This window comes from Trachurus trachurus (assembly GCF_905171665.1).
Source record: "Trachurus trachurus genome assembly, chromosome: 19".
NCBI lineage: Eukaryota > Metazoa > Chordata > Actinopteri > Carangiformes > Carangidae > Trachurus > Trachurus trachurus.
The window spans coordinates 16,293,028-16,314,123 of NC_139913.1; the positions used below are offsets into that span (position 1 = coordinate 16,293,028).

Consider the following 21,096-nt stretch of genomic DNA (forward strand, 5'->3'; position numbering starts at 1 on the left):
AGCCTGCAGTCCATATGCTGCACAAATAAGTTGTGGAGATGATAGATGGATAGCATTAGCATGATTATCAAAGAAGAACATGTGGAACAGAAAATGCATCTGTTTTCTCCTTTTGGTTTTTAAATGTTTGTTGTGTGTCTTACAAAGCTGCTAAACCTGTGTGTACTGTTGACTAGCTGATTCTGGAGAAATGCATTACAAGAAAAAAAAGGGGTTTGACTGGTTTTTACATACAGGTCAAATGATCCTGCAGTGAAATGCAGGTATTTATCAGCTCCAGTTTGTCAACACAGTACCTGCTTCTCATCCCTTCTCTGCAGTCACATCAGTCAGAGCACAGACACTTGTGTTTGTTTCTCTGGAGAGAGGCAAACTTCAGTTTGGCAGTGAAAAAGGTCTCAATGGAGTTTACCTGCTAGTTTTGGTGAAGCAATGGTGTGAAAAGAGATCAGCTCCATCTCCTCCACTATCACAGTTTAAAAACCTCTAAAACAACTGTTGTAAAACCTTCTCTGAAATCTGGTCAGTTTCATCCCTTTATTTCAATAAGCTTTAGTATTTCAGACTTCACCTTCATGTGTCGTGTCCATTATCATGTTTGGTGTTTGAGCCTGCAGTAACTACAGTGAACAAATTCTAGTGAACTGCTGAGCTGATCCACACAGATTCAGTCAGTAGAGTGAAATCATTGCAGTTGTGTTCAGGACCTGCAGCCCCAGCAGTGTTGGGGTTATATACTGTACAGGGCTCTAAATTAACATTAAAATTCACTTTGTGGGTATCAATAAAAATATACCGGCCAGTTTGGTGGTCGGTGATGAATGAGGTAACTGTATCGTTCAGAGCCGTTCTCCCTGTAGCTCTGTTCATGTCCAATGAACGCTTGACGACACTTATTGGCTGCGGATTTACTTCACGCTGTGGCGCGTGGCGTTTGCCTGGGTAGACGAGGAGTACTTACTGATGAAGAGACGAGCCAAGTGGAACACATTTAAAAGAAAAGAAGAACTTAAAGGGGACATATTATGGAAATATCACTTTTTGAAGGCTCTGTTTGTCTTGCCTTCTGGCCCCAAAAATGTTGAATCAACACAAAAAAATCTGTATTTTGCAGGCTCCTGAGATTGAAATCCATGTGGTTTTATGAGCTGTTCCCTCAGTTGTCTGATAATGATGTCATTAGTAGGGCTGCCCCCAAATAGTCGACCAAAAAGTCATTAGTCGACCAAGATTTAATTGGTTAAAGGGAAAAAAACAAAAAACATTTGGAGCTGTGTCTTGTCAAAATTAAGTCAAAATCAATATGACTGAACTGCATATGAATATGGGCAGCCCTAAGCTGTGTTCGAAATCATCCACTCATTCACTCACTCCCTATCCCCTACATCGTGTATATGATATAGTGCACTACATCATGTACATGATGTAGGGAACGACGGGAGGAGAATTCGGACACTACACAGTAATTTTCTGAACATGGTTGCGTCAGCAGATGCGCCGAGAATCATGTAAACAAACCGGACACATAAAATAAATAAGAAAATAATAAGAAAATAAGAAAAACCGGACACTTGCGGGAACATTTGAGGATGTGATTCTGCGTGGTTGTGTTGCTCGGACAATAAACTGTTGAAATATCGGAAGTTTGGTTTGGTCAACTACTGGTGTGTGTCCCGACCGTGAGCCGAAACGGCTCTGTGGCTATTAGCTTAGCTCGTAAGATCGTATTAACTTCTACTACAGTTTCTTTATTAGATTGATTTAATGCTGCCTGTTATTGTTGGGATGCTGCTGCCCAACTCCTGCTCCTCAGGCGAGGCAAACGGAGCAAAGGCAAATACGTTTGAGGAGTTTATTGGTAAATAACCTAAAGAAATTGTAGCTAACATGCTAATTAGCTTGCTCTTCTTCTCTGGCAAAACACGACCACATTGCATTGTGGGATACGGGAGTAGAAAGTAGTGTACATCGCTTGTTCACTCAATTTTGCGGTGCATTGTGGGTGTTTTGTCGTCCACTACATAGTGGATGAAATTAATCGCGGAGAATTCGAACAACACTACAAAATGGTGAACACACTATATAGTGGACTACATCCGTGATAGGGGGCGATTTCGAACACAGCTCTAGTCATTAGTTTTTGAATTTGCATAATACCACCCCTACCTGCTGTGAGTACTACTAGCAGTGGTCCATTTGCATTTAAAGGGACAGGCACTGAAACCAGCTGTTCTGAACTGGGCTGTTTTGGGCGGATGAAAAGAGAGCTGTGATGTTTGATCCTTTTGACCGCAGCATGTCACAGACATGTCTTTAAGACACCTGGGAACTGTTTTAATTTGTGGAAAAGGGGCATAATATGTCTCCTTTAAAACATGTGACGATGGTTGGGACAGACACTCAAAATCTGTCTTATTTTTTAACGAAAAAAAAAATGGCTAGTGGACATTCTGAATGGCTGGTTACTACAGAAACTTACCAGCCACATTGGCTGCCATTAAAAAAAAGTTAATTTAGAGCCCTGGTTCTACACCCACTGCCTCGGTTCTACATGTGGCTCTGCATGTGAAAGTCTATAGTTGACTTCTTCCCTCTTGTGTGTTTCCTCATGTGGACCACCAGGTTGCCTTTCTGAGCGAAGGACTTCTTACACTCTGGGCACTGGTAGGGTCTCTCTCCCGTATGGATCCTCGTGTGATTGACCAGATCCGACTTCTGGCAGAAGTTCCTCCCGCAAAACTGACACAGATAGGGTTTGTCCTCCGTGTGGATCCTGGCGTGTCGGATTAAAGTCTTAGTTAAAGAGAAACATTTGCTACAACAAGGACACTTGTAGGGTTTCTGCGCCGTTCCTGTCTCGAACTGGACAATGAGCTCGGTGGTTTTTCCTGAAGGTCGCCTCGGCGAAATGTTCTTCATGCCAAGGTGGTCGGGCTCCGTCTCAGCTCCGTGCTGCTCACCTGGGATCCCTGGAGGAAGCAGCTGGTCGTCATTGTTAGTGTCTGATACTCCACCATCAGATTCACTTGGCTCCGTTTTAATATGAGCCACCGGAAGTGCAGCAGAGGAGTTTTTATCTATGTCAGCAACAGCCTGGATCTGGTACAGACACAGCGGCTGCAGAGACTCCTGATCAAACTCACTTTTGTCATAAGGAGTGATGGTTAGAGGAAAAGTCTTAATGCCAGATTCATCCTGTGTCTGGTGCAGCTCCTCTTCCGTTTTAATGACAGGTGTCACTGATCTGAGTTGACTTTCTGAGTCCATCTTTTCGCTGAAACATGGGTACGGTTTCTCCTCAGCGTGCGTCTGTCTGTGAATAAACAGACTGTCCCTCTGCTCGAAGCTTCTGTCACAGTCCTGACACTTGTACGGTCTGGAGCCGTTGTGTATTCTGGTGTGAATGATGAACTCAGACTTGCGGCAGAAGAAGCGGTCGCAGAACTGGCAGTGGTACGAGAACTTGTCCTCCGGATGCTTCTTGAGGTGTCGCACCATCGTCTTTTTGGAGGAGAACCCAGTGCAACAGATGGGACATTTAAAGAGTTTGTTCACTTTGAGGATTTTCAAAGGCACATTCAGGTCGCACTCTTTCGTGCCTTCCACTTCATCGGCATCAACTTCGACGTCGATCGTTATCTCCCGATCGCTTCCATCAGTTTCGCAGGCAGGAGAGGCGTGTGGAGTGGTGTTCATGGTGCAGCCATCTGTTGGCTGTAACGTTGTGTTTGGTTCCTCCCAGCTCACACTGATGCTGGCAGGAGGTTGCTGCTTCCCAGACGGCAGCTCAGTGCCCGACACCTGGAGAAAGTCTGAGGCACAAAGGAAGAGTCAATTAACTTTATATAAGACAACCTGGTGTCATTGCTTTTGGGAGTTTTTTTTTTTTTTTTTTTACCAGTTTACTCATCAAAAAATCTGGCAGCTGTATACTACTAATGTAACACCGGTTAAATCCATTGAAAACACAAATATAGAGGCTTAGTGATAAAAAAACATATTAAATAAATTAAATATAATGAAATGTTCTTTAAAAAATAATAAGAGAGAGCCATAGAAAAAATAGACTGATGGATTAACCTATGCAGCCCACAATTGACTTTCTAACCTCTTCACCCGTCTTCTGCTGTGACTCAGTCTTTAACTCCATTATAACATTTCAAATCTGTTGCCATAGCTGAACTTTTTTTTCTTTTTTACTTTTTTTTTTAGGCTACTCACTAGATTATTTTGTTCTCCTCTGGCTGCTCTGCCTGTTTTGATCTGACTTGATATTTAACTCAACATTGTTGATACCGGTTTTTCTGGCTGTCCTTGTTTGAATCTGAGCTCTCATTTCTTCCTCCCAACCCCCTTTGTCCAAAAACATCCTGCTAGGTAGATAATTCATTTTCATTTATATAAAAATATATTATTTTTAGTCTTTATTGGTTTAGGGTTGTACCCATTGTACACATTTATGATGCAAACAATGTACAACAATGTTGTGATACATTTACCTTTATTAAAAAATGAATGCAGCTCCTGTGATTTGGATACTGCACCTGGCCGTGTTGCAGTTTTGATTACATTGCGATGAACTGTGCAGCCCTATTCATAAGCAAACTTGTTGTTTAACTGACCTTCACTGTGTGACTGGGCCACATCCAGCAGTCTGCGGTGACTGTCCACAATCCACTTAGAACAGGACATTTCCTCTTCATACTCTATGATGGTCCTCTCCGCTACCTTGAAGATCTCTTCAGCAGCTGCAGACAAACACTCAGTGATGAGCGCTCTGAGCAGCTCCATCTTCGCTGTCTTCACCATGCTGAGGTGTTCTCTGCTTTGAGGGAAGATGGGTGGAAATGTTTGTGAGGCAGACATGAGCCCTGAAGCTGAAGCTGTCCTCTTAATCCTGGTGTTCCCCACAGCTGCACCGGTACTTTCTGTGTCCTGAGATCCTATCTCACTCTGGCAATGTGAGGAGATAACATCTGGTTCAGCAGGAGGACATGTGGTAATGAACTAGTGATCTGAAAGACATTTACAGGGAATAATAGAAATTATATATTTAAAAACAAATCTGTGGACAAGAATTATATATCAGTAAATTAATAAAGCTTCAAAATCTGCTTTAAAGGAGGTGCATTTAAAAGCTTTTAAAACTTTCAGCAGCTTAGTGTTTTAAATAATGAAAGGTACACTTAATAGTGAGTCAAATAATACATGTTATGAATAAAACTTGCTGTTCAAAGTATATGCTTATTACAATATGGTGTAGCCTAAAGCTTAAACTATTTGTAATGAAGTCAATCCACATCAAAACTTTCAGCAACAATGATAGTATTTCACTGCTCATGGTTTTTAAAATAGTTTCAGCTTCTCTGTCTTCTGTTTTAATTGAGGACAAACCCACAGGTTCATTTAAAATAATCACAAGTTTCAGCCAAAGAATTCAAAGTTCTCAAAAACAAGAAAACAATTAATCCTAGAGGACAGTTGGCTACAGGAAATCCTAAAATAAGAAGTTGTTTGGTGATAATAACACTATCACTTACTTCAACGACCTCCATATAAATTGTATATGTATTGTGTTGTATGTAATAAATTGTATTTTATCTAATAGATAATCTATAAGTAAACATTAGTTATGAACATAATATGACATGTAGCCAAGTTCTCCAAAGATGAACAGGTCCAGCTGGAACCTGCACTCACTCACAAATGAATAGATGTTTCAAAGAACTCATAAAATAGTGTTTTTTCCCCAAAAGTGTAAATAAAACAGGTCATTTGTCAGTGATTAGTTTTAAGACTTGATTGTACTGACTGCTGCTGCCATATCAACCTTTTCTATCATACAGACAGATGTTTATACACAACTGGACCTGTTGTCTAATTCTACTTCAGCCACAGCAAGGTTGTTAGTCCTGCTGTATTGTGTGTACGTTTTCTGAACAGTGACACTGAAGGACGGGAACTATTTAACGTCACTCACACAGCTAAAATAATCAGTGGGACAATGACAGACACGAACATTTAAATACTGACCCCGTGGACGCAGTCCCTCCTTTCTGTCCTCTCTGCTCAGTTAGCCTCTGCTAACAGAAGCTAGCTCAGAGTTAGCCACTTACAAACCAGGGGCGGAAGAGGCACACACGCCAACAACGGGACACACACCGTGGACCAGACCCGTCTGGTATCAGAAGATACACAGCTGACCTGAAGGCTTCACGTCGTGCAGACACACTGGTCCAGGTGACATGTCACATTGCTAACAACCTGCTAAAAACACACGCTCTTCTTCTACTGGTGTTCATTTCCAGCCGCGTTACCGCCACCTTGTGTCTCTCTCCACTGCTGTTTGCTGTGCCAAGTTAACTGCGGATCTTTGTCATTCTGGTAAGTTAATTGAAGAACGAAAAATGCTTCAACCCGTTATTTGGAAGCTAAATATTAATTAATGTGGTTTTATCTGATTTTTAATTCCAAACCAAAACGAAATCATTCATGTTAGCCTAAACGGCCCTTGCTAATTTATTTTTCAATGTTCACCTTATGTAGCTAGGTGAGCCAGAGGTCCAGCCAACTGATGCTAAATCTCAGAGTGAGTTCACTTGATCACTTGAGTGAATGTATCTCAGTTGATTGTAAATAGGCTACACCTGTGTCTGGAAGTCACTCACTGGAGTAGGCCTTTTCCTGTTTATAATTTGATATTGAAGACAAAAGAGCACTCCAAGCAACTATGAGGAAAGACTGAATTGAATAGATTAAAAGGTATTTAAGCCAGGCAATGGATACAAAAAAAGTAATTGTACTCTGGAGTTCACTTTAATTCCCAGGGGAATATGGCATATGGCACATGGCAAATGGTTTTATAGGAGAGAGAATGTTGAAGACTCAGGCCTGGATGGGAACTCTCCACACACACTCTTGTGCATTGGTGCCAACTACATGCAGGTGCCACTCACTTATTTTAAATGATCTGTTAATTAATCAACATTAGTTTGTGGAAATCTGTTTCAGTTCAGGAGTTTTTTTGTTTGTTTGTTTTTTTGGTAAATTCTTGGGGAAGGTATCCATATGGGGTGAGTTCCTTTTACAGGCACTGTAAATTGTTCACCAGTAGATGGAACCATTCACCTACCACAGTTTCTATCCTGTGTAACTTTGTCCCTCCCTATCTAAAGCATCTGAGATTAGGCCTACTTTTGTATGTTTCAGAAAACAAAATGCACTGATAAACTCACAACTGAAATAGATCAACTCCATCCTAGATAAACAGAGAAATTAAGTGTTCCACACAAGGTTGTCCAAGGTAGCTTGCCACAGGCATAGGTGTGTCAGAGCTATAATGTCCAGTAGCAATAATTCAGCAGGCTAGGAAAATAATCAGTATAAAAGTCATTCATTGCATAATAGTGGTGGATGTTTATTCACTAGGCCATGTGCCTGTGAGCACTAAGCTGCTGTTCAAACAGCAGCAGTCGGAGTAATTGCTGAAGGGGAGAACAGTGGGCCACTGTGGCCGGCCCGCCTGCCCGTTCCTGTTGTTGTGGGTTGGGAGTTTCCAGCTATACAGCTCAGGGGAAGCACCACAGGATGTCCTTTTCCTCATTCCTCAAGGATAGAATGACTTTGTGTACGTGTATGTGTTACTGTGTTTCATGGGTAACATGTTTTCTGGGTTTAGGTATTCTGAGATTTCTGTCAGCTGCTTTTCTTTTGTTGCATCGATGCATTAAAAAGACCTCCAGGATATGGAGCCACAGCCCAAACCATAAGTTCACACACAGAATTAATTATTAAAAAGCTGACTGTTGAAATTCAAGTCTATCCCAATCAATATTAGCTATAATGTAGTCTTATTGATTACATAATTATCATTCAACTGTTCACAAAATACTGCTGATTTGCACTTTGACAGTGGTTTGTATTCAGAGCGGAGGGGATGCTGAGTGTCCACAATGATTTTCTGCTGCTTGTTTCATGACTTCCTGCTCCTACAGGCTCTGTATGGGCTCATATTCTTTCTTCCCTATTACTTGCAAACAACAGTTCAACTAATGATGCTGTCTAGGGTTAGCCATGAGAATAAAAGCATGATTTGGTTGCTCACTCCATATGGCCTTAAAAAGTAAAGCGTCTGCTGCAGTCAGGTTATTAAAGTGTGTTTTCCAGCAGGTTAAGTAGTGTTAAGTATTTGTACAAGGACTGATTTATATGTAGTTGCAGCAACACTAATATTAGGAGCAGTGTCCTTGATTATGGTATATTGCAATGACATCCCATTGTCTAAAGTCTGTTTAAAAGAATTAAAGCTTCCTGTTTGTTCCACGAGCAGAATAAGCTTTTAGAATGAGCTAACAGTCAAGATTATTCTAAAAGATGATTGGACAGAGTTTATGTGCAGTTACAGAGGTAGTCATTTAGCTTTTGGCCACTGGGAGGGTAAACATAGCATCATGTCCCTGCCCTATAAAGATGCCCTACATGTAACAAGCAAACATCAGCAAACAGTTCCAGAAGACAAGAAAGAAGACGAGGTCAAATCCTAGTAGGCTATATGTGTATATCTGGACTGCCTTTGGTCAAATATAACTGTGACATCATCTGTCAAAATCATCAAACAAAAAATAGACAAAGACTGAGTTGTAGGTTCAGCTTTGTCTACACACAAGAGACAGGCTTAAGTTGTTTTTTGTGCTTTCTCCTTAATACGGTTGGAGCAAGAAAGATGAGACAATTGGAGCGAGGGAGAGAAAAAGGATGCGACTGTGCCAAAGACTAAGCCCGAAGCACACACTTGCTCTACCAGGACAAATACTCTCAAATCGACTGTATTTCATAGACATATGTCCCTCTGTTTGATATGTAGTTAGGCTATTCGTTACTACAAAGCATCATTACCAGCCACTTCTCTCTGTTTCTCCCTCTTTCCTGCTCTTAAATTATCTGCTTCATTTTAGTGATAAAAATATATACTAGTATATTTGCTGTAGTGGAAGTGACGGTCAGTGAATCAAGAACCCTCCGCCTCTTCCCTGAAGTTCCCAAATGGCCTGAAAAACCAGTGTTCAGTCGACAGCAGCTCTTCACTGAGCAGTGGTAGAATCAGCATCACTCACTCAGTCAGGGATAGTCATAATAATAAAACTATCAGCATTCATTCAGGATCAATATTCACTCTCCTTTTAGCACGTTTTTGTCTCCACCAACTCCTTGGGCACAGAACTGGATGTTTAGTTGTTGAAAGCTCCACTGTATTGACCAGCTGGTCTCCCACTGTGTGTGTGTGTGTGTGCTTTTTGCAGGTAGTGGACAGCAGCTTTTACTTTGGTAACCGGGCTGATCAGAGCTGTGAACCCAAGGACTGTAAAACCAACAATGACGTGAGGTAAATGTGAGAGTTGGTGGTGATTCTGTATGGGTTTGTCACTACAAGCCACTCCTTCACACCAGTGGTTCTCAAAGTGGGGTCCGGGGACCCCCAGGGGTCCTTGGGCGGGTTCAAGGGGGTCCCCAACCTTTTCTCAAAAATGTACCACCTTTTTTCCCAGAAATATTACTTTTTTTCCCCAGATATTTTATATTTTATATTTTTTCCAAAAATTCATGCCATTGGCAGTAATTTGAACGTGCATTGACTAAAAAAAGCAACGTTATTCAGTCTCAGAACAAACATTAGTGTATTTCTGGTGTTTGTTTAAAATTTTGTCCAATGGGGGGGTCTGTGGTCTAATTTGTATCAGTTTGATGTGAAAAAGTTTGAGAACCACTGCTTTACACACTCATTATTGTCCATTATTAGGATGAATATATTAATTATTGCAGCTTTAAAATCTCCCCTTCATTGTTTCCTCGTACATTTAACCACGTCAGGGTTTGTAAATCTTTTAAACAATGGATGGATCCAACAGTTTAATGGCCGACGTAAGAGAATAACCGTCTTTGCCGAGGCTGTTTGTTGGCATGCTTCATTGACAGTTTACCAACACCGCTCCTCAATGGAAGAGTGTGAAGCTCATAGTGAAGCGCTACGAAGGAATGAGTGTGACAGCTGCTGGGGGAATCCTACTACACCACCAGGTCACATGGTACACACACACACACACACACACACACTCACACATGCTCTATCCCTCTGATCCCTCAACCCCTCCCCTTCACTCTGTCTCTCACTAATGCTGTGTACAGTGAGGGAGGGAAAAAAGCGGGAGGGTTTTAGAGGAGGGGAGGAAGGAGGAGGAGGGGGAGGAAGGGGAGCAGCTGAGAGAAAGAGAGAGAGAGAGCAGAGTAAGCGAGGAGAGGAGGAAAAGGAGAGGCAGGAGCAGTATGAGCCCAGATTACAGCCAACCAGATACTGAAGCAGGGAAGACAGGAGCGTGCAGGGCAGAAATAAAGGGATACAAGCTCCTTTGACATTTCTCTCCTTCTGTGTCAGTTGAAAAGAAAGAAAGAAAGAGGATTACACACATGTTGTGGTCAGAAAGGAGGTGAATAGAAGGCGAAGAAAAAGAGTGTGTTTCCAAGAGCAGGCGTTTCAGAGGACGGTGCTGTCACACAGGAGGAGGAGGAGGTGATGTGTGTGTGAGCGTGTGAGTGTACAGCACACCAGCAAAACAAGCCATACGACATTAAGGTGTGTGTGAGTGTGAGCACGTGTGTGTGTGTAAGTGTGTGTGAAGTGAACCGTCACCATCAGAAACCCACCATCATCTACAAAGATCCAAGTTGAGGTTTCACAAGCCATGCTGAGGACCAGGAGCCAGTGGAAGTCCTGCTGAACACCATGGCCCAGGTGAGGAGATGCTCACACACACACACACACACCACACACACACACAAAGACCTAGTGCGAGGCTGCCTTTGTGTTAAGCGTATTAATATTCATGTAAGAGGAGTTTGTGAAATGCATGAAGAGTAGAAACACATACACACTCACACACACTTAGACTGAGTTCTGCGTAAGTTTTCCTCGACCACGACATACCTCTCCCTCTCATCCGCCCTCTGTCTCTGTCTTCTGTCTCTCACACTATCAAGAAGTATAATATTTTAGAGGTGCAGGCATTATCGTGGTGTGTTTGACAGAGGAGGAGGTGTCTCGGGAAGTCCTCAGAGTTTGTTTACTTTGACATTTCAGGCATCTCTGCAACTCAGAGTGGGCGCAACAGGAGAGGAAAGCTACTCTCTCATACATATTTATAGCAGTGAGATGTTTTATTGGATCGTTGATCATATATTTATGACAGCTTGAAAAGACTCCTTGAAAAACCTTTGAATTCCTGAATATGATATCCAGACAGAAATTATGTAATATTTTTGCAGAGCTCCTTACCACCAGGGCTCCTGGTTGTCTGTGTGATAGACAGCTGTTAATGGTGAATACTATAAGCAAAACAAATCCAAAAAAAGAACTCGTAAGTTTCAGTTTTCTGTACAAAAATGTTGACATTCTGCAACTTTTTTTTCTTCTTTTTTTTAGATTAATTTTAAAGGGTAAAACACTTTTTGGTCACATTTATGCAAGCCATGTGTTAGTGGGTGTGTCCCATGGTGGCAGCTGAATGTTAGTGTAACTGTGACACAATGTCTGAATACTAAAAGCTGCTCAATATACACTGCCTGTCCAAAAAAAAGTCACCACTTGGATTTAACAAAGCTAATAGTTAAGAGCATCCCATTGGATAATTACTGTATGGATGAGTATGTTTCAGCTATGCTTCAACTTATTTAACCCTAACTGATGCAGTCTCATTTCTAAACAACCATGTCAGGAGACACATACTGTGGTTATGGAAAAGATGTTAATCTGTTTCAGAAGGGTCAAATTATTGGCTTCAAGCAAACAAAACATCCAATGAGATTGCTGAGACTTCTAAAACTGGGTTAAGAACTCTTCAACGCATTATTAAAAACTGGAAGGAGAGTGGGAGGAAACACCATCTTCAAGGAAGAAATGTGGTCCAATGTGACCACAGAGTCCAGACCTTAACCCCATTGAGAATCTTTGAAAAATGAATACAACTCTGGACGGAAATAAATGTTGTGACATTGCAGAAACTAATTGAAACGATGCCACAGCAGCCGTGTGTCGTAATCAAAGCTAAAGGCGGTCCAACGTAATGTGTGTGCCTTTTATTTGGACGGGCAGTGTTTATCATCATTTAACATTCGTGGGCTTAAGTTTGCAGTTACTCAGAATGTGGGCGCTAGTTAGCTTAGCTTGCCCAGGCTAGCACAGAAATCTGCTTAAAATTATTTTTCAATCATGTTATTCCAACACAGCCCAGTATCTGTACATTCACTGCTGTGTTGGTTCATATATAACTCTATTGATGTTAAATCATGGAGCGTTTGTAGCTGCTGGAGTCACAGATGTAGCCGTGAGCAACTTTGGGCCCTACATGTTTGCCTGGCTGTTAGGTTGATGGACTTGCACTGATTGCAATAAATTATTTATAGAGCCCATCCACACAGACATTACACCAGTCACCGGTCATCACTGACATCAGTGGAGTATAAATACATACATGCACATATACAGTATACTGCATGCAGTGTTGCTCTTTTTGAGAATGGGCCACTTTTTGTTTCAGCCCAACTTTGTACCCGAGCACCAGCCGGTTCCAGGACCCAGCTGGAACTGCTCTGCTCTTTTTCTTTGTAGCTTCACTTACAGATTTGTGGGTAAAACTGCGGGAAGTGCAGCAACAAAACCCAGAGAATTGAAGAGCGGTGTATTTTGGTCTTGTCTCCATGAGGGAAAGGGAATATCTCAGAGAGAAAGGAGGCTTGTGTATTTTTAGCCAATCGGCTCAAGTGATGCGTTTTTTTTCCCCCCCCTGTCTGTGTATGCGAAGACTGTGTGTAGTCTTTTCATAGAACGTGGCAGGGACAGTGACAAAAAGAGAGCATGGGAGGTCTGTGAGGTCTTTATGTCTGGTGATATAGAGGACAGTGTATCCTCTCAGAGAGAGTGAGCATGGAGAGTGTGAGGGTGGAACAACTCCCGCTGCCTGATAGCATAATGGAGTCAGCCTGAGTGTGAGAGGTGCATTGTGTTTTTGGAGCTTGTGTATTCGTGTGTGTGTGTGGAAACGTCAGGATATCCTGCTCTTGCTCTTGTGGACAGACACATTTACTGGAACAAAAAGGAGATTGAGGAAGAGGAGGAGAGCTGATGAACTTTCCAGCAATATCAGAAACACTTCTGAATCATCAGCCGGGGCTGAAGTCTCAGATTTAGAAGATATTAGACTGTCAGTTTACTTTAATCACTGATCAGATGAGATCTGATCACTGGGCCCAACTGATCTTAGTCCTGTTACTCAACTCAAATTTTCTTTTTTCTTAGTGGAGACATACAGTATTAACCAGAACTTAACTTTTTCCATCCAAATGAATACACATGAATAAATGTAGGCTAGTAAATATTCCTGTGCGAGTTCGCGTGAAGATATGGTTAGCCTAGCTTAGCATCTTCTGACTCCTGGACAGACAGATAGAAAGCTGAGACACAGATTGATTTCTATCGTCTCATCATATTCTGCAAAGAAAGTCAAGCATATAAAGAAAACTATGGAGTTCTACTTCAAACACTAAATTAGAGTTACCGATGTACAGTACTTATCATCACATCCCAGAAACATATTAATGTATTAATGAGATATGTTGTCACACGTTTCAGTATTGAAATATGCATTTGCATAACTGTAATTTCCAACAAACACACCCCTTTTCTTCTCTTCATCACAACTTTGTCAAACTGAAACACAGTTAGTCCACCAAATAGAGAGCATCCCTGTGATGCTAACTTCAACGACAACAACAATACAACAGCAATAAGTGCAACTCTTCCCAGTGGCAGTGGTTCCACCAACATCAGGCCCATGGCATCTGTCTGAAATCTGAATGAAGCGAACAATGCGACACTCCCAAGTGTGTATTTAGTATGAAAATGCTGCAACAGTTGTAATTATATCTCCAAGACAAAGGCAGCATCAATCAAAGGACAGCTGTCCATGGAACAGCAGAAGAAAAAAGAGCATGCATGCTTCAAAAACCCTCCCTAGATAAAGGTTTAAAAATACATATCCTGTATTCACTGTGAAACAGCGGAAACGGCTTTGTGAGCTCTGGTCAACATACATGAGCTTTACTGTGACTCAGTCAAGTGACTCTCACTGAGCTGACATGTCCTCTGTCCAGCTCTGTGTCTCCAGCCTCGGGGTCTCTTCAGGGACTTCTCTGTGTCTTCTCTCAGTTACACTGCCCCGGACACTTGTGGTCTAATGGGCATTGAGTGTGTGTGTGTGTGTGTGTGTGTGTGTGTGTGTGTGTGTGTGTGTGTGTGTGTGTGTGTGTGTGTGTGTGTGTGTGTGTGTGTGTGTGTGTGTGTGTGTGTGTGTGTGTGTGTGTGTGTGTGTGTGTGTGTGTAAGAGAGAGTGTGTGTGCATGTGCATTCAGTGCTCTTACAGGCTGCGGACTCAGCCAGCTGAGGGATGGGCAGAGCGACAAAGGAAACAAAGACGATAAAAGGGAAGTTGCCCAGAGGGGCAGTCATGTGCAAGGACAGATACTTTTGCTGAGTTGGAACCAGCGAGAGTTCAGCACAGATAGTAAATAATGTCAAAATACAAACATTCAGTGTGTCTGTAAATATGCTTTGTAACTGAAGTTAGGAGATCATCAGAAAGTCATTGACACCATCATGTAACTGTGCACTGCTTAGTTGTCCCTCAACAACAACAAAAAAAAAAAGGTAACCCTTTGATTTAAAGGCTGCTAATTACGTGATAATGTCAAGAAACAGCCTAGAAATAACAGTCAATTTCATAGTAATGTCATGTTTCTCTTAAAGGCAAATGATTACACATGCTTTTCATGCTTTCAATTTTTTGGGAAAGGCCAGAATTTTTCTCCAGCATGTCCTTTCAATTGACCGTTATTTTTCGGCTATTTCTACACAATCAATCATTATTTCTTGGCTACTATGAAATTGACCGTTATTTCTAGGCTATTTATAGACTTTATGATGCAATTAGTTGTTATTTCTTGGCTATTATCACGTAGATAACGGCCTGTCAATTAAAGGGTTACAAAAAAATCATTGCATTGCTGTATGTTTTAGATTTTGCAGCAACATAGAACATGTCCAGTATTGTCATGTCTTTTTAACAGCACGCCATGGCAATGGGAGAGGGACACACTGGTTTATCAGGTATACGTGCAGCTTAGAAGGATTCACTGATCTCAGCTTCTCAACTTCAAACTACAAACAACAAACATACAGTACAGTATGTCATCCTAAATCAATTCTAACCGGGATAAGCAACTGCAGTGTAATTAATGAGTTTCAAATTATAGCTTGCACGATTGAAAAAGTAATGTGATTATTCCTGAGTATGTGTTGCAGACTATCAGCAGCTTCAGTGTCTCCTCAGGAAGTACTGCTGTGTGGTCAACTGTGTTTTGGCAAAGTCAGATACACAAGTCATGAGAGTAAAACGGAAGAGCGTAGGCCTGAATCCTGAAAGGAGGATGATGAGTGAAAGGAGAGCATTAATGGAGCCTGTGTAGACAGCTGTACTCTTATATCATACACCTGTGAGCTGGACCAATAAAACACAATGAGGAGGTGGTTTCATAAATATACTTTCACTGTGACATAGCGTAGACATTATAAGTATAGTCAAACGTCTAAATTTGTCTGTTGCAGAAAGTTGTTTTCTTAAACCAATGGCACAATGAATTCTGGGAAAATTAAGGCATTTTATTTCAAAACAATGTTTGTCTTTTGACACTTATAGTTCGCAGCGTTTTACTCAGTAAATAATTGCTCTTTTCCCTTTCTCGTTGCTTGTTCAGCAACAATGTTAGCAAGCCACAAATTATGAGCTGTTTCCTGTTTTTTTTGTTGTCTGGTGCTACTGCTCAACACAGGTGTCAGTGATTACCACGCAACCACGGTAACAATGGTCTCCGACTTGCGTTAGCCTGGAGGTAAGGTGTCTAAGGGTTTGTGGTTTTAAATGAGTCACTTGTTATTTTTGCCTATGCAGACGGATCTAAAATATCTTCATGACACTCTGTTTGCAGTTTGTTTACGGCCACTTCACTGACACTGTGTAAAAGACAGCATCCTGTGCTTTTGTTTGGTTGAACATCATGGTACCTACCCTTTTGCTTCTAAGAAACTCCACTTATTGCTCACACGGCAACAGAGCAGGAAGTACTATTACAAGAAACATCATGAGTAAGGCTCTCTCAGTCTAAACCCAGTCTAAACCCAGCTGCACAATTCCTGTTATTTTTATTACGTGTCTTATTGGGAACAACATAAATGGACAGATAAAGACGTAATGATGTCATTTTCACCCAGAAAACAACTTGCACTGCAGCCTGGTGAGCAGTTTGAGGATTGAGGAACTCTATGGAACAAGGAGCATGTGTTGTTTTGGGTCTGGCCATAGAAATACTCTATTATAAACATGAATGTGTACGGTAGATAGTGTATAAAGCACCGTGCAGGGTCACTTCACAACTGTAATTTAAATGTGATTAAGTGCATTATTCACTACGAAGCATCAAGGCAAAAACACACTAATATTATGAAGTGAGACACAAAAGCATTGTGGGATGTTGTTTTTTTTAATAGCCGAGGCTATGATCGACATCCCAGCGGCGGACCTGACTGTTATCAGCTCTCAGCAGAGGAGAAGGGAGGAGGATGGGGGAGGGAGATACAGAGGAGCGAGAAGAGGAGGGAGTAGAGGACAAAAGAAAGATGAGCACTGGGGTGGGGGTGGGGGGGGGGGGTCAGGAGGAGGGTGACAAATTATGATGACAATTCTCCATTATTGCTTACTAATGTTACAGATCTGTAGCTGCTGTGCGTGCAGTCTTTGTGCAGCTGTCGACGTGTCTGACCTGACGTACCGCGCACCAGTCCCAGAGTGATTCTTGCACATTCTTTCATTTGGAGAACTGCCATTAGATTCCACCATGAATCTAAATCATCAATACTGTGGAATGACTTGTCAGCCAGTGTGTGTGTGTGTGTAGTGACTTGGTCTGTCTACCTTTTATTTATATCCATGCTAAAGGCGTGGCTCCAGAGATGGCTCTGTCACTCATCCCACAGTGCTGATGTTGACTGAAATGTCTTGGCAAATACCAGAAGAATCAGCACGAAACTCAGTGCAGATATTTATCTTTCCCAATAACTTTAGTGTCCCTCTGACTCCTCTAGCACCACCATCAGGTCAACATTCCACTGTGTCCTCTTCTTTTTGTTTTTGACCAAATGCCTGCAAACCTACACCGACTGATTCCACTGCTTTGTCTGCGTTCTGTTTGCTGCTAATGCTTGTATGTTAGAAAATAACTAAACCAACATTTTTACATTACCGGCTTAACATTGGCATTGCAATCATTACATCTTATAGTAGGATTTTAATGACTTCTTATAAGGCTGCATTCTACTTACCTCTAGTCTTTTCACTTGGCCTCTGTCTGTCAAACACATCTGGCCTCATTCAGTTAGAAAAAAAAAACAAACAGATAACGATGCCGGGATCCACCCAATGATGTTCCAATGAGCTGGTAAAATTTGTTTCTGCCTCCTGCCTATAAGAGAAACATGCACCTAGACATTTGCAACTTAAACACCATGTAAGACAACAGTGACAGCAGTGACCGCCGTTCACTTTCATTTTTTTTATAAATAGCTCCCGTGGCCGAGCCTTTACGAAAGCTCAGCTGCTGGGAATTTCACTGCTGCTTGACTGCAGATCATTCTTTCTAATTACAAGTGCCTGGTTTGACCTCGGTTTTCTTTCTTTATGCGCTGAATGCAGAGGACTGTGTGCAGGAGGTTTGGAGTGCTTTAAATAGGTCTTTCACATCAGCGTCTTTAACTTCAGCTACTTTCAGTGGAAGAACAACAGAATCAGTGATCTGTCAGGAACTCGACTCTGCTGGAACTGGCTAAATAGTGAAGCATTAGTACTGAATGACATGAAGGGGTCTAGTACAGTATGAAGCACATTTAGGGTGTGTAGAACGGGCCGCACTTTATTAATTATGAAAGTGTTTTCTGCATAAGATGCAATTAATCAATCAGGGTGCACATTTGCGTATTGGTGGATTATAATGGTGATATAATGATGTTTCATGCAGAATTAGATGCACTTTGTGGCAAGTTGGTTATGTATTGTGGGTGACCCAGTCCTGGAACGCACAGGGAGCAGCTATGAGCACCCTGAGGGTCGAGGAGCAGCTGAGTGAGTCACGACTCCACAAAGAAGACATCTCATCAAATCATTAACGTTAGACGTCTTTGTGATGTGCAAAAGCATTTTATTTGGTTTATTATAAGAAGTGATGGATGTGAAACACAGTAGCAGATTTACCACGCTTCTCTGCAAATACATCCATGATGCATTGCAAGATCTTCTTTTTGTTGGAATCCTCCACCCGACTTATCCAAACATCTGAAGTGCAGTGTTAGTGTGCTCTGTTTGCAGAATGATCATGCATTGTCTCCATGTGTAGGCGTATTTTACTATGTTGATTATGGCCTTTTAAAATGTGCACTTAAAATACCACTGAGATGTGTCATTGACTTCAAGCCCCCAGATCTCTGCTGGTCAACCGCTGCCTCAAGATAGCAATGTGCAATCAACACCTTATTTTAAGAGCAATACAAGATTCAGTTTCAGCATAAAGTGGCTCTCAGCAGCTTCGGTCCCAACGCATCAACGTCAGCGCTGCCTGGGAACAGAAATGTAGGACAGTGAGACGGGAGACGAGCCAGGGGAGTCAGTGACTTCACGCACAGTGAGCTGGAGCTCTGATCCAGCACGAGGCTGCACGCTGAAAGTGCTTTTATATGGGAGCTCTTACATCAGTAGGATGGAGAAACTAATTAGCAGGTTATATACAAGTGTGTATGTGTGTACCGTGGGTTCTCAGGGGACAGTGTACACGGCTGCAGCGAGTGTAGATTACATAACATTCTCCATTTGTGATAGGAGACACTTGTCTATACATTATATATGACATAATACATTCCTTGGCTCAACTTAACTAGAACTATTGCAATAACATACATAACCTTGACCTTTAGCCTTACTCTAACCTGAACCTGAACCTGTCATTGTTTGGGCAGCTGCTCTCCATTGTTTCCCAATGAATTCATGCTTTTAGACACACTTAGTATCAGCGTAGTAAAATCTGCCCTGCTGATTTAATGACAGAGGAATGTGGTGGATGAAATGAAAACACTCCCGTGTGTCATCAGCTATTGTATCCTATGCAGATAGTATTTTCATCTCGCCCCTGCGGTTTCCTTCAAAACAATTCATCTTGGACAAAAACAGCCGGGATGAAACCAAGAGATTCCACTCTTCGGCTCTGATGTCATCTCTGTGCTGCGGCGCTTCCGGTCTCACGTGTGTGACGTCATCACTGCGCTGCGGCAGCACGAATCACACCTACGGCAGCAGATGGTACCCATCTGTGAAGTGACACACACACTCTCACACACGCATACATACATGCATACGTCTGCACACAAACACACTTGCAAAATCTGCCTTTGTCAAATACTCATGCATCGTCACACAACCTAACAGATAGCCCATCCCTAGTGGTGTGTGTGTGTGTGTGTGTGTGGGTTGCCTGTTTTCTGCTCTACTTCATTCAGTTACATCAGAGCTTTAAATAGATGGAAGCCTTATTTCCGTGTTGTGTTCTGGCTCCTGACCTGATAATAAGTTTCCTCCAGAGTGCTTCTCCCCTCAGGGTCGTCCTAAGAGAACATATGATGACTATGTGTGTGTGTATGTGTGTGTGAGTAGCCTGCCTTCTCTTCTTTGATTTAACTTAGGTGAATTAAGTGGTTCCTCCTCTAGCTACTACACCTGCTTCCTCTTGTCTTATCTCCACCACTTCCAGAAGAGTAAGTTCTTACATCACCGCACTAAACACTGATATTTATCATTGTGACATTTTATTCCTCTGTAGTCAGTTAACTATTCATCGCTGACGTCTTTGTCACTGCGCTCCCCACAGATTACATTGTGTTCATGTATATCGTCAGACATGGGATGTTAAAATGTTCATGCAAAAATCCAACTAATCAAAAATGCACAGTGATGCTCAGTGGTATGCATCATGCTGCCAGACTGAGAACTGCATTATCACTCTCACACTTTATCTTTACAGTTTGTGATTGCTATTGTTTTTAACAGTTGGTGTGTTGTGATGTTACTGATACTCAGCCATTTGGATTCCTTAAAGTAGTCATTTTGTAAGATGAAATCATTTTTCTCAGTCAGGGAAAAAGCACAGTTAAAAAGAAAAAAAAAAATCAGGTCAGTCCCAAAGGAAAATGATTGAGGATTGGAAACGGCAACAAGCTACTCATCACGCATAGAAACCCAAAGTTGGGGATCTGGAAACGGCTGTTACTATGTGATGAAAGCTTAAAAATGCAGGGAGTGACACATTAACAACTTCAGATCAGAGAAATCAGAGGTTCCTGAAAAGCAGAGCAGAAAATGTAATTCGCATATCATTGGTGCAAAGTCCAGGAGTGGAGGTCAGCCTGCAGCCAGCTGTCAGATGTAATGGACACAGATGGTCTTAGGTCATTTCAGGGTTTTGCGGTAATATTTTTAACTTTCAGACTGCTTTGAAACTTGATAGAGTCCTATTCCTGTTTGCATACTACTAACGCTTTAGATGTGGCTTCCTGAATAACTACAGCCATTATGATAACACGGAATTTTGACCTGTGACCTTGATCACTGTCAAGTAAACTTTAAAATAATGCTGAACAGTATCCAGGTTTCTGACCATGAACTTCTTTATTTTAAAGATTTTTTAGAAACATTTATTACATTTAATTGAGTCTGTTATAGTTCCGTTACTGTTGTTTTATTTTGTTTTCCCCTAATTGGCAGCTGTTCCAGTTATCTGCTGTCCTTTTGTTGGATTATTATTCTTTCATATCCTTTATATCACAACATCTCATTTAGGATCAGTTCATTGGATAGTAAGTCAGTCTGTGATTGGTCCTGCTCGGCCTATGAAAGCAGC

At 41.7% G+C, this 21,096-nt stretch overlaps 2 protein-coding genes across 2 annotated transcripts in view; one reads left to right on the forward strand and one right to left on the reverse strand.

Moving 5' to 3' along the window:
• Positions 1–2,547: 2,547 nt before the first annotated feature.
• LOC311003203 (uncharacterized protein) lies at positions 2,548–6,261 on the reverse strand (the record flags this gene model as incomplete). The annotated part of the gene is made up of 3 exons (XM_083994888.1): positions 6,034–6,261; positions 4,623–5,007; positions 2,548–3,812 (listed from the first exon to the last, which is right to left on the reverse strand). Exons 2-3 carry the CDS (start codon positions 4,864–4,866, stop codon positions 2,548–2,550), a joined length of 1,509 nt encoding a protein of 502 aa, XP_083851014.1. The 5' UTR covers positions 4,867–5,007; positions 6,034–6,261.
• A 4,079-nt stretch (positions 6,262–10,340) lies between these two features.
• Positions 10,341–21,096, forward strand: part of LOC311002818 (rho GTPase-activating protein 23-like) — a 63,802-nt gene continuing 53,046 nt past the window's right edge. Inside the window, exon 1 of the mRNA XM_083994346.1 lies at positions 10,341–10,786. Coding sequence (XP_083850472.1) covers positions 10,778–10,786 — 9 coding nt within the window. The 5' untranslated portion in view covers positions 10,341–10,777. The remainder of the gene's footprint in view (positions 10,787–21,096) is intronic.